We start from the raw sequence: 14261 nt of genomic DNA on the forward strand, positions 1-14261 counted from the left end.
CCATAAGATACTGTATTAACATAATGATGTTTGATGGAGTATGGCAGGTTCAGTGATAAGCAGTGAAGGGGGAAAAAAAGGAAAGAAAGAAAACCACAACTATTCTCATTAAAAATATGTTGAAAATAATAATAATAAAACATAAAACAGGCAGGTTCAACCACTTAATGAATAATTGGATCGTGAATGTGAAACTCCAGATACAAGTTGGTGCAAGCATAGGTAAGTAGGGTTGTGTGAATCTTCGATAGTGGGATCAATATTTATGAATTCAGAACATTCATTTTCAGTTTTGATAAGTAACTTGCTTAGCGAAAGTCGATTAAATAAATTGTGCCCTTCCACTTGCGCAGGATGAGTTTGAACCAGAAAGTCTCACAACAGAAGGAGGCTCACAAATATAAGCAACTTAAACTATAATACAACTCAAATAAAAAGAAATCTTAAATACAAGTTAACCCACAATTTAAAAACTAGACTCAGAATTAGTTATGATCTCATGCATGACATAATTAGGATGCCTACACTGATGAGCCAATTACAAAACTTTTTCAAGACATAAATATTTTTATAAACAAGTCTATAAATGATGTTAGGAGGTAATTTAACTTTGAGTTGTTGGTGACACTGACTGTGGAAGAATACCGTTACCAGGCACCATTTTCTGACTGTTTGGTTTGTGTTTTTAGAGAGTTAGTTATGTGTGGAACTTTGGAGTAACTTCGGTGGTTGGTTGAAGATTACCGGGAACAATGGGTGTGCCGTGCACACAATACGTGTTGTGGGATGTAGGACTGGTGCGGTGACGTGTGTATGGACAATTCCGTGGACTTATATCAGTCGCAATTACTTGCGTGGTCCTCCGGTGGAAGCATGGATTCAACTTTAGAACAAGGGAGCGGTACCGTTCGATGGTAAACACATCTCATTAAAATTCTTAGTTAAAAAATTATGAATGGAAAACAAAGCTAGAGCTACATTATAAATAAAAATGTTAATTAAATTGCTGTTAATGCAAATTTAAACAAATAAGGGTTTTATCAGTTAACAGGTTTCCCCACCCTTTATCTATAAAAAACCATGGATGTTAAATTGTTCTGCAAATAATTAATACAAAACTAATAAAAATGTGAATTAGTCACGTCCCCAGCAGTCAGGCTTCACACAACCCTATGGCCACGCCCGAGATCTACCAGACACCAGCAGCCCCAAGCAGCGCGAGGCATGAGTGACGGAGGAATGACGTTCTTACCCGTGAGGTCGGCAACTCCGTCCCACGGCTCGCAGAGAGCGCCCGGCTCGCAAACCTGCCGCCCGAGGGGACGACGTGAGAGAAGAACGCGTCGTCCTCCGTGTTGGAGTCGTACAGCTCCAGCTCGTCCGAGTCGTCGCTGTCGCCCCAGTCCGAGTAGGGGATGGTCCCCGCGTGGACCGTGTGGTACGCGGGGTGCAGACCGGAGGCCGGGGCCGGGCCCAGACGCGACAGGTTGCCCGCGCTTCGTGCCGGCTTCAGCCTCGCCCTCAGCACCTCCCGGGGGTCCTCCAGGTACGCTATGTTCGCCCCTCGCAAGTCGTGCACGGACGAGAACTTGCTCGCGTGGGCCAGAAGGTTGGTCACGCCTTTCCTCCTCTCCCTGAAGCGGTGGGTGGCGCGGTCCCTGGGCTTCTGGGCGCGAGCGAGGTGGTACGAGCCGCGCCACGCGAGGTCCGGCATGGACTGTGCCGGCAGCTCCAAGAGCCGCTGCTGCTCCGGGAACGTCCTCTTTGACCGGCGCGGTCTCGCCGCGCCGTCCGGCGCGAGCTGGGCCTTCGGGCCGGCGGGCTGGCTGCCCCGGCGCCGCGCCGCGTGTGTGTCGTGGAACCGGGGGAACGCTACCTCGCACGGACCATGTTGGCAGTCCTGCAGGGTGTACTGACTCTGGGAGAGCGCGGCTGCCGGCACCACGGGAACGACAGGGGGAGGGACGGCCATGTTCGGAATCGCCATGTGCACGTGTGGGTACCCGGGAGGCGGGACGTGGGGGTTCCAGACAGGGTGCTGATACCAGCCCAGGATCGGCGGGGGCAGGGGCTGGGAGAGCTTCCGGGCCCTCTCCGCGGGGCGGAGCGCCGGAGTCTGCTGCGACATCCTCCTGCCTGGGTGCTGTCGACCGAGGGCCTGAGCGTCCGAGCTATCCGATCCTACGTAGGGGTTCTGGGTTTGGCCGTAACGCCTTCGGTGGGCCGGCGCAGGCTGTGGCGTCTCTCTCGCGTCATCCCCGGCGGCAGGCTTGAGAACTGAGGCGGGCCGGCTACTGGCTGGTGGCATCGTCTACCATTCACCGCATCCAAAATACAGAAAGGATAGGAGGGAAAAAAGAAAAATAAAAATTAACTACAAAAACAAAAATTCATATGAATGCACAGCAAGAACAGACAAACATAACAACACATAATTAGTCACTAAAAACAACATTTGTTTAACATAAAAGTCTACCACATTAAAAGAGTGAACACTAAACAGTTAACTATGTGTGAGTACCTCACAGTTATTTTATACTGATAGCTACAGAACTACATTTCTTAAACAACTAATAAGAAACTAGTAATTGTAATCACAACAGATAAACTATTTCTACTAGCATCCCTAGAAACATTTCTTAAAAAGGAGGAGAGGGGGGGAAAGGTATTGAGTAGGACTGTTCCAATACCAATTCCTGGTGTTGGATATTGGGTTGAGTCACAAGGTATTGGCACAGGTATCAAAGGTAACAGAAAAATACCTGCAAAACTATTTTTTAAATACTCGTCTTGGCTAAAAGGCTTATTGAAGCGAACGTTTCGCTAAACATTCACGAACTGTTCAACTACGCTATACATGTGACAGTATTCACACACCCATTGGGCAACAAGATGATGCACAAACATGACCATCGCGGGAATACGTATTAGTTAAAGTACAACTTTTCAAATCCCTTGGTTACACAGAGATTCTGAAGACTGTAAACGTAACTGGTCATAACTAAACGTGATCTACGACCTCTATTAACAATATATTTGTAATTTTCATCCTATCGCGGTAAACCTACGATTTAAAAATAATCTCGAAACTCAACCAGGGCCTTTTTTGTTTGGGCCTGAACATACCAGAAGCCTTTTATGCCACAATGCCGCATCGATTTACAGTGTTTTTAAAAGGGCAATAAAGAGATATATGTCTTTCGAGCAGTGAAATAAATGTAAAGTAAATCAGACTTTATGAAAACTGTGAGAACGTAAATACGAGGTTTCACTGTTAAGTGTTTGCAAAATAGCGAAACATTTTTTTATGGTCTTGCAAATTTTTTACAAAAAAAGAATATTTATGGTATGCAATACAAAGGAAAAAAAAAAGTTACCACTCTTCACAAGAAATTTTGAACTCGGTATACTACTCATAATTGTGTCGCATATATTCACTAATTAATTGCACTTAAATGATACAAAATATGCAAGCTACAACTGGAAAATGACAACACATATTTCACCGTGACTGTCCTGTCAACATGTCTTTGTAGCACTGCATGTCGCTGCCATCCCCAGCTTTCACAAGTATTTTTGAGAGGTATTAATATTAGAGGGATTAGCTTCAAGGTTATCGTTACATAGTTTGGTATTAGTTTTTTATTGACATGAATATTATTGTGAGTAACTCTGACGAATTAATTATTTTATTAATAAAAGCAGTTGATCTAGGTTTCTACAGGTCATCGCTTTGTTTGCTATTATTTGTGCAAAGGCAATTTTTAGTGTGTTATTTACTTTCAATGTTGTTTTAATGCCTGTATTTTACATTTGGAGTTATTTAGAAGCTTTCATTACATTTCTAGAACATTTGGCATTGTGTAAGTGAAAGAAAGGAAGAGAGACAGTAACGCGCTATGGCGTCAAAACGTTTTTTGGATTTTTTTTTCAGTACTGAGAATTTCTATTGCTTCCAATTAGCATTACTTATTTTGAGAGACCATAATTTTATCATGTTTTTTCACCAGCCAATATGAAATAACTTTGCGGGTTGTGTTTGTCAATGGCTCATGCCAAAAAAATAACGTACTAAGTAACAAACTTTAATGATGTGGTCTGGGCTGTAACGTTAATTAACCTTTTACTTCGGACGTGTTTAATTGGAATTCCTGTGACCACAGTCGTCAGCACACAGCCTATGATGGGGCTTAAGCAATCTTTTAACGGCCATCCTAAGAACACATTTGTTCTTGGCTTGTATCGTCGACACCCAGCGACTTCAGGACTTATTTGTGAGATGTAAAGGATGTGCGAATAATCATAAAAATTAATAAAAATTAACATTTTCTGCATGGAAAATTTGTTTATGCTGCTATGAAGACAGTGTGGACCTGTTGTGAACATTTTGTAATGGCATTCAGTGTTTTGTTTTCGTGAAAGAACTAAAAAATTAATCTAGGTAAAAGTTCCACTTGATATTTTTCTTCAGTAAAGATTGCCCAATTAAATTCGTACATAATATCAAAATTTAAAACACTTACAAGCAATTTTCAGCAAACATTTTTAGAAGTTATTTAATTATTTATTTGTTTTAAGTGTTTGTGAAAGTTTCAACTTAGGCCATCTTTTGTAAAAACTTCAGCTACCATGGATGTACAGAATCACTAGCACTACTTAAAAATAAAAAAAATAATGAAACACACATACTAGTGTACATGTTACACAACTTAATTCTTTTAAAATTTATAAAATATCAATCCCAATAATAAGAATTAGATTGTAAAAATCCCTTTACACTAATCACTGGCCAACAATTTACACTGTCTGACTATTCAATGTTAATATTAAATTTAACATTGGCCGTAAACTGACGTGGACGAATATGCTTTTTTTGTAGAGGTTATGTCTTTGCCTTCAGCTGACTGGATATCATTAGCACAATAGAAATAATATGATGACAAAACATATCTTTTAGCTATGAAAATTAATTAGGCGTGAGTAGTAATAAAAAATATTTTACAGTAATTTTCATGCAAGTAAAAATAATCACATAAATGTTTAAAACAATATTTGTAGGTTTTTTGACACCTCCGAGTCTAATAACTGTCTCCAAAGTGTTGCAAATAAAACAGCAGTCTCTTCATTTACTGAAACATTAGGTATGGCACTTGTGTAAATGAATGTTCCACACATCGGTTTCCTAAATGAATACTAGGATGCGTGATGCTCACTAAGGAATGAGGAACACAAGAGATGCAAGCCACAGACAGAGGGGGTTGGGGATGCTCGTGCCGCGGGGCGTCACCTGTGGTTCCTGCTCGGCCGCCGGGGGGCAGACGCTGACGTGCAGCAGACTCGTGGGGGACCTCCGGGGGGAGTCGCGCCCCTCCCTGTCCCGGCCGCCGCCCCCTGGAACCAACACCAGCTCGCACTACGCACTCGGGACGCTTACCGGGAGTTGTCTGTACAAGTCGGTTTACGCACGATCATTTTACGTGATAACGCCATAAGAAAACATTCATGAAAAATTGCATACTTTTTTAATTTTCAAATATTATTTAAAGTTTTTTTGCAAATTTAGGTAATTTATAATAATTTGTTTAAATATAATCACTGTTTAAATATAATCACGAACAATTAGTTAAAACGCCCGCCTTAACCTGTTTGATATTATACAAGATTTTCTCGCATGGTGGTTTGGCCGGTTCTTGCACGCTCGGCTCAGGCGGGAACATGACAATGAGTCATGCTTTTTCGTGCGAGCAGCCATTGTTCATCGATTTATGAGACATTATCACGTCAAAAAATATACTGATAATGAAAACCTAAAATATATATTTTTTTTCCTACCTACACTTATGCTGGATTATTTAAGGATACAACTAAAATTGGTGGAAATAAAAATCAAATTTCTGTAGGTTACCATTCTTTGTTCGATGTGCAGGTCTCTCTTCTACGTGCGTGACCACGCTGAAACGCCCTTTCCTCACCGTGACTGTGCCAGAACTGGAGTCTAAAATCAACCAGAGCGAGAATAAATATTATAGTTTATCCTTGCATACAAATACAACATATAAAATAGTAAACACACACGTAGTCAAACAAGATCTTCCTTGGCAATGTAGGTTCTAAAATGAAAAGCAAGATCATCATGGGTTAAGTAGACTGGTAGAAATGGTGGATTACTGAGAAAACAGAACCCAAAGTCGAGTTAATATTAACAGCATATACACTGCAAAACCAAACACATGAATGAGCTGCTGCAGCAGGGCTGGCTACCAACACAAACACACATGGCTCCCACAAACTGTCAACTCATGCTAGGATAAGTAACGGGTGACCCAAGTTATGGATCCAATTCTTAGGGAAAGATTATAATTTTACTACACCCCAGAGATTAAACGCAAGCAAAATTAAATGTAACAAGTAAAAGTGACGTAACAAATATGGTAGGCAGGATACGCATCAGACACATTTGAAGTTCTACAAGTACCAGTTACCCCGATTATCCACGTACGGGTTGCACATTTTATGCTTATTTTTTTGTTTAATAACATGTACAGCAACCCATAAAAGAGTTTGGTAAGCTCAGCAGGACTTGAAGTACTCAAGAGAAAACTGAGGACAGGGTGGTTAGTCAGGAATGCCAACCCCAGCATGCCGCACCACGCGCCTGATAGGCCCGACCTTATACCTAATCGCAACAGATCTCTGGAGGGGGGAAGCCACCCAGTTGTCCTGTGGCGAGACCCAAGACAGTCACCTTACCGCCGCCCTCAGCAGTAACTCACTTGGCTAGATGCGTGGCATTGATAACCAACAGATATCGGAACTGGCTGTTATAATTCTGGCCGAACTGCCACAAACATGCAAAAATTAATGTGTTTCATCCGTTTGCACTATACCTTTTCTTTTCGAAGTTTGACCATCTTCCGATTTTGCTTCGTCAGGTTTCTGCACTTTCTCCACGTTTTTTTCAGAGTCGTCTGCAGATTTGAGTTTCGCAGGGTCGTCCGCCGGTTCCAGCTTGTCGGGGGCGGCCGGCGGATCATCTGCGGCCGTGTCTGCTGGCACGGCTGGCACGGCTGGCACGGCGGGCTTGTCTTCCACGACCGTGCTGACCTGGAACCTGGAGACCCTCCTGGTCTTCGGGGCCTCCGCCTCACCGCGGAACGTGGTCGCTGCCTCGTCCGAGGTCGTGTTCACGCTGTTGGCGGCCGAGGCTGCGTGAAGGGCTGCCAACTGTGGCGCCAATGGGATGGAGACGGCCTGCCCACAGAGCATCTCTCACTTAGCGAGACTCGTTTGTGAGAAAACAACACAAAAAAATTTGATCTCTGTGGGTTCCGAGGTGATACACCCTGTGTTGCCTGCAGTACTTATATCAAAATCACGAACTAAAGGTTTAGCACCGCACACAAGTAGTTTTAATTTTTTTTTACATATGACCTTACACTTTTTACATTTTCGTTATCACTATCACTTGTTTCACCTTCCAAATCGCTGTTTTCAATTTCTAAACTAAAAAAAAGATCCAATCCTAATTCATTCAAGTAATTTGTAACATTATTACACTGCAAAATACCTGCACGTCTTTTTTGTTGCCATGCTGTATTGTCACCACTAGTCTACCTGTACTCCTGATCGCAATAATTTTCCCGCTCAGCGAGCAGAATGTCTCCCTACTGGGGAAAAAGTGAACAAACAGCACTTGCATTTACTATAAGTTTACCAGACAGCCACAGGAGCAAACATTCTAACGCGCAAGCTAGGTGTGAGCACACTGACAAGAAAATGCTGCTGTTGTGCTCTATTTCTGAGAAAGTGAACCAAAAGAATGTTTTAAAGAGTGGAACATAGATGTCGCTAACATCTAACTTTACCTCTATGGCATCCAGGACCAAAGAAATGAATGCAAGTATAATCTACAGCCGCAGCAGTGTAACAACGTGTGTCCCAAGTTATCTCGACCATCGTACTGGTGTGCATGTTAAAGCGTGAGTTAACTCGACCGTAGCAGTTAAAGGGTTAAAAAAAATATATATATATATATATAATAAGAGATGGGTGTTGAAACAAAACAAATGTTTTAATTAAATTCACCCACAGTAAGTGACTTTATCTTCACTACGTGACTTCATTATTTGTTAACAAAGTATTCCACAGTCACCCACTCATACCAACCAAGAAAGCAAAGTTAACTTATATATTACGAACTATCTCGGCTGTCGAGTTTTAGCCGAGCCACGGTGGTAGTCTGTACTGATATTTAGATCTTGTCATAAATTGAGACGACGGTAAAATCTTCTACTGTGACGCGGCTTCACAGCGACAGCCTGCAATCCACCGTAACTTACCTTATCTTTTGGCTCGCTTTTCACTGTGCTGGCTCCCAGATCCATCTCCTTGCTGCTGTTGATAATCGCCTGCTCCTACAATAGCGATCAAACAGAACAGAATAAAGTTTAATGGACTACGTATCAAAAAAATGTACACTGACATATTTTTTAGATGTGCTATTTATAATTTAAAAAAAAAAAGCCAATGGATCTATGGACCACACATTCAGTTTACTCAGAAGGAAACTCTCTGCAATCACATGCGTTAGCATTAATCTTTCGGGACGCGGCCCAGCCTACGCCTAGAACTGCGACGTTGGGCACGTGATGCCAGGCGCTGGAAGCCACGCGTCTCACCGCCTGCTCCAAGTTGAGGAGGTCGATGGCCATGGAGCGCAAGTTGGGGACCTGCCCTTCGCAGTCGTCGTCGACGACCGAGAGACTCGGCGACAGCACACCGCTGCTGTTCGTGCCGTTGCTCCCAGCAACAGGTACTACAACCTGCAAGGGGAATAAATAAATACCTACTGCCTCAAACAAGCCACAAATAAATATTCATAAGGTTGGAAAAATATACATTGTAATTTAAAAGAAAGAAAAAAAACTTTCAACATTTATAATAAATTTACTAGTTGTACTTCTTAACACTACACAGAAATAATTGTTCCATTCATTTTGATTTACACATAGAATGTGTTTCATTTGTGCATTATTAGATAGGATCCGTTTATGGTTGTAATTTGAAACTTTTTATATTTTTTTATCTATTTAGTATAAAATTTTCCCCTTCAACCTAACCTAAGATGACATAAGCCAACCTAAGATAACATAACTAGAAATGACACAACCCAAATGCCGCTATGATTGTGACTGTTCGTCTTACCTTTTTCTGAAGATCATAGAGAACAAATGAAGTTAGGAAATATGTACGTTATAACTGCAGTAACATTGAAAATAGAAGCATCGGTTATAATTGGAATGCTTCTACCAGTTGAGCGATTATAACCAACCCTTTTACACAATTCCTTTACAATAAATTAACATTGCGTTTGGAGCTGCGAACATGCTTTCGTCAAACACGCAGAAGGATATTATTTTAGCGTTTTCAAATCCAGGTAGAAGTTGCAAACTGTCTACGAAGAGATGATTCGTCTGAAGTTGATATTTGCTGCTGAGTTAGTACTTGCACAGCAGTGATACAACATAGAGATTGTAGCTGTAGAAGGTCTTTGTAAAACCATCATCCTCGATGATAGAAATTAAAATCCATGTTGTACACCATCAGCTCATCGCAGGAAGTATGACTATCAAGTCTTTTATATCAATAATTATACTAATTATATACATTCTTCTTAGTGTAATATTTATTATAAAAATTATTAAACAGTAACTTATTTATATAAATCCATGAATTCAAATTATCTTCTGTGGTATCACTTCCAAATTGAATATGAACTTTCTTTCCAACAGACTTATTAGAACATTCTAATTAGAAAATTTTCTAGCCCTTCAAAAAGTTCTTAAATCAAAAACTGTCTTTTTTTCATACAAAATTTATTTTATTTTCAAAGACATGACACAAAATGTTTTTCCTTTGGTTCCCCCCCCCCCCCCCACCCAACCAACATGGATATGACTACAAATATTGCACTGAGTAGGATAATTTAAAATAGATAGTAGATTAAAACTTTACCAAAACGAAGTGTTACTCTATGAATTGGCCTAAACAATAAATATATTCCAATTTTGTGCAACTCCACAAAACCAACGTTATAAAATGTACATCATTTAGTGTTCGATATGCATAGAAAATGTTCCTATTCGTGCATTGACACACATCATGTGTTCATATTGTGCAACAACACATTAATATTCTGCTGCTGAGAAGCAAAAGGGTCTATGTCCTGCTCAAAATTGGACATTCACCCCTACACTTATCAACTACAGAATGATCAGATTCCAGCTTCAACACATAAATAAATTTAAAAATTATGAACCAAGAAATTGTTTATGTTTATGTATCATTGCATAGGAAATAATTAGATTAGCACATACCGCACTAGATGCAATTTGCACATCACTGGATGTTATGATTCATGCTTCAATGCACGTGCGCTTTGATCCATGCATCAATGTATGTGTATTTTGATTCATGCACCATAACATGTGATTCAATTCAAAGATCAATGCCTGTGTTTAAATTCATTCATCCATGTAAAGGCTACCTAAACGCATATGCTTTTATGATTAATGTATCAAAACATATAATGTGTGTTCCTAATTGTACTTTAATGGTTAACCCTGTTGTTACAACCCTTATAGTTCCCGGGAATATGGTTGTAACAGAGGGGGAGTCGTAATAAATATTTTGGACTGACTCAAACTCTACGCCACCGAAACGTGCAAGTCAAAATATGCCATTTTCATACCAAGTATCTGGCAAAAAATTGACAAGTTTTGAAAACAAATCCTAAAGTTATTTTAACAACAAACGCCTTTCGAAAAAAAAAAAACAAGATTTTCAAAAAAATAATATTTGACAACTTGCTGCCACGGTGAAATGTGTGGTACAACTGTAACTTTTAAAAAGCTCTAAAGTAAAAATGACATTTCAACATACAAACGAAAGGATTTTTCATTAAAGTGACAATTTATTAGACGTGGGCTGCAACTACACAGCACGCCCGAGAAGCCAAGAAGATTAAGTGCCGTGACAACGCTTTCTTTGTTATCGCTTGCGCAGTCCCGGTTGTGCGTTGTCTGCCTCTCTCTCACCCCCATTCTCTCTTCCTCTCCCGCTTCCATTCTCTCTCTCTCACACACATCAGTAGCTTGGACAATTTTGTGAAAAATAATCATGCAATAAATGTGTGTGTCTGTGATACCACCATAACTATTTAATTATTTATCACTGAAGCAGTGGAATGAATTTTAGTACATAATTTAATTAGTTTATTTCTTGTACATCACAAAACTTTTTTTTCTTTCTGAAGTATTTGATGCACTTAATGTTTGGAAAAGCTTTATCAGTATAGATAGCAAAATTATTAATGGACTTTGAGACTGATCATATTCACAATATGAGGGAAAAGTTGTTTGTTTTTTTCTGTTCGACGTGCTGTCCTGTGGTGGTGTAGTCTGCACCAACGCGTGTGTAGTACATGGTGCAGTCAGCAGCGAGATGGAGTGATAGCCATGAGCCGCGCGGCGTGTAAGCAAGCTGAGCGTGCGCGTTACCGTGGAGACGGGCGCTAGTTCCGCGGCGCACGGGGCTCGGTCCTCGGCCGGCCGGGCAACTGCGACCCCGATCAGCTCCAGGAGGAGGGGACTGGCAACCGAGGCACTATGCAGGGTGCTTTGGGGGGAGAGGGGGCCCTACAGGGATGCCAACCGTGTTACAACACACAACAACCCTCAGGCAAGCACCAGTCAAAATGCAATTAGTATTGAAACTCTGCGTTACCACGAGTGTCTCTTGTCAATGAACCACTTAGAAGAAAGACAACACAATGTAACAGTTTATATGTGAGCGGTGTGAACACCCCCCTCTCTCAAACATTTCTGCCACATCTGTTACAACATTCGCTAGCCACGCATGAAGCACCCTGAACGCCCGATTCCAACGTCCAGACGGATAACCCCCTACTGGAAACTGCACAGCTCAAAATAGCTAATATTAGATATGCTCTAATACTTTCAAGCCACAAATAAATAATCAATCACGTTCAATTGGCAAAATATAAGTTTGTCTGCCTAATTTAAAAAAAAAAAACTTTTAACACAGAAATTGTTCCATTTATTTTGATGTACACATCGAATGTGTTTTATTTTGTGCATTAATGCATACAATCTGTTTTTGGTTGTGATTTGAAACATTTTTTTTAAATCTATATATCGCCAAGTCTGTAGTATTACGAAAGAAAAAAAAAAGATTTCACAATACAAAAACATATAACTAAAACCCATTGAAAAATAATGCATTACAATAAAATAAAAGGCTGTTGCAATACTTGACAGCCACAAAGAAAATGCATTGAAATTTAACTTAATTTTGATGAACCCCAAAACTCATGTTTTTTTTCCAACAGCGAACAACATCGTATGTTATGTGAGTGAAAACTTAAAAGTATTTTACTTCACTTTGAATTTATGTAAGCAGTTAAGATGTTTCAACACTATAGTTAATATTTTTTCAACCCTCGTACATTATTTGGTTTTAGACCCTTGAGATCTAGATTTGGAATCAAGGGGGTATGTATGAAGTACTCTCCGGGATTCAAATTTGAGATACGGATTTTAGAGAAAATTTGAGATTCGAGTGATCTGGAGACCCGAAAAATTCGCGGATTCATTAGGCGATAGGCTAGAATTCAAATACATATACGTCTTAGATGATTTTGACATTGGCTTACTTTTCATCTGGACGCATCTCAACCAATCATAAACCCTCAACCAAAGAAGGATCGAATCACAGACAGACCAATTGAGACGACTTACAAGTCGGCAGCCAATGAACTTGCGTTATTTGCCCGAGTGTACAGGGGAATGTGCAGTCCATCCTGAAGGCCATCGAAACCGCGAATTTTTCCGGTCTCTACCAATCACTTATGTGTTCGAATCACTTCCCGACACTAGATGAAGCAAGCGAAGGTGCGGGGGCGGACAGGGGCTCACCAGGGGCTGGCCGCCCGTCATGGAGATGGAGGCCAGCTTGCGCTGCAGGGTCTCCATGTAGGCCTCGTAGCTCTGCTGCACGTGGGGCGTGGCCGGGTGGGAGGGGGGCGTGCCGCCCAGCACCATGTCCGAGGGCTGCGAGGTCAGCTTGCGCAGCTTGCTGTGCAGGTCCGCGATCGTCTGCGGCCCCAGCCTGGGGACACACACACACGGCGCCCGTCCCCACGCCGGTCCACGCCACTTCCACGAGCGAGTCACAACCTCCAATACTGGACAGGATGATTCAGCATGTCCGTGAAAGAATGTCCCAGAAATAAATTTTAATAGCATCAACTGTAAGGTGTTTCAATCCAGTGGCGTGGCAGGCGGGCGGCAGGGATGGTCCCCGCCAGGGACGCCTGAGCAAGGCGGGGGGGGGGGGGGGGGGGGGGGGGGGGGACGCTGCCGCGACGGATTCGCGGTTACTGAACGCTCCCCCGTCCCCCTCTGCTTTAATCCGAGAGGGGGCGCCATTTTCAAGTCTGGCCAGGGGCGCCAGTCACCTTAGCTACGCCACTGAACCCGTCCCAAGCCAGTACAAGCCACTTCCACAAAACAAGTTACAAATTCGAATACTGGATGACAAGTCTGCCCAATCGGTAAGGATGATTCGGTAGGTCCGTGAAAGAATGTCCCAGTTATGAATTTTAATAGTATCAACTGTGAGGTGTTTCAAAGTTTTCGTTCAAGGTCATAATCAAAAGAGTAACTCAAACAGTTTCAGATAAGAGCTAGCATTGAGTACTGCTGCTGTTGTTTTCTCGCTTTCGGCGCCACCTACGTACAATGGCAAACTCCTGAGCGAGGAGAGTTTTTTGTGTTCTGCTCAATTTGCTAAGAGTGAACCTGTGATTTCAGCCCTCCCCATTGGAATATCTTTGTACGAGAGTGGTTGAACGTCCAAGTCCCTGACCGCTGGATTGGCAGTAATGGTCGAGACGACAGAGCTATTTTTCGCTGGCCTCTACGATCACCTGACAACGTCATGAAATTTTTTTCCTCTGGGGCTTCATAACAGAACTCTGCCGCTACCTAATGATTTGCTAGAGTTGAGACAGTGGAGAGTCCCTGGCCTGAACAGGGAATAGGGAAAAAGACTACGTGAAGTTGGGAGTCTGGACGAACAAGATTAAATGTACCCCTTATCAGTGCTCCCTGCCCAAAATAAGAGGTTTTCAGCAGATTATACGCAAGTTGGAACAGGAAGACATTACAACCGCATCTAAA

General features: G+C 41.8%; 1 protein-coding gene across 1 annotated transcript in view; it reads right to left on the reverse strand.

The window, feature by feature from the left end:
- LOC134538582 (uncharacterized) overlaps positions 1-14261 on the reverse strand; it is a 76407-nt gene that overhangs the window by 8761 nt on the left and 53385 nt on the right. Inside the window, exons 24-31 of the mRNA XM_063380007.1 lie at positions 12996-13188; positions 11559-11696; positions 8679-8822; positions 8340-8414; positions 6888-7251; positions 5906-5995; positions 5288-5391; positions 1253-2311 (exon numbers count right to left, since the gene is read on the reverse strand). Coding sequence (XP_063236077.1) covers positions 1253-2311; positions 5288-5391; positions 5906-5995; positions 6888-7251; positions 8340-8414; positions 8679-8822; positions 11559-11696; positions 12996-13188 — 2167 coding nt within the window. The remainder of the gene's footprint in view (positions 1-1252; positions 2312-5287; positions 5392-5905; positions 5996-6887; positions 7252-8339; positions 8415-8678; positions 8823-11558; positions 11697-12995; positions 13189-14261) is intronic.

Source organism: Bacillus rossius, chromosome 13, assembly GCF_032445375.1.
Source record: "Bacillus rossius redtenbacheri isolate Brsri chromosome 13, Brsri_v3, whole genome shotgun sequence".
Lineage (NCBI taxonomy): Eukaryota > Metazoa > Arthropoda > Insecta > Phasmatodea > Bacillidae > Bacillus > Bacillus rossius.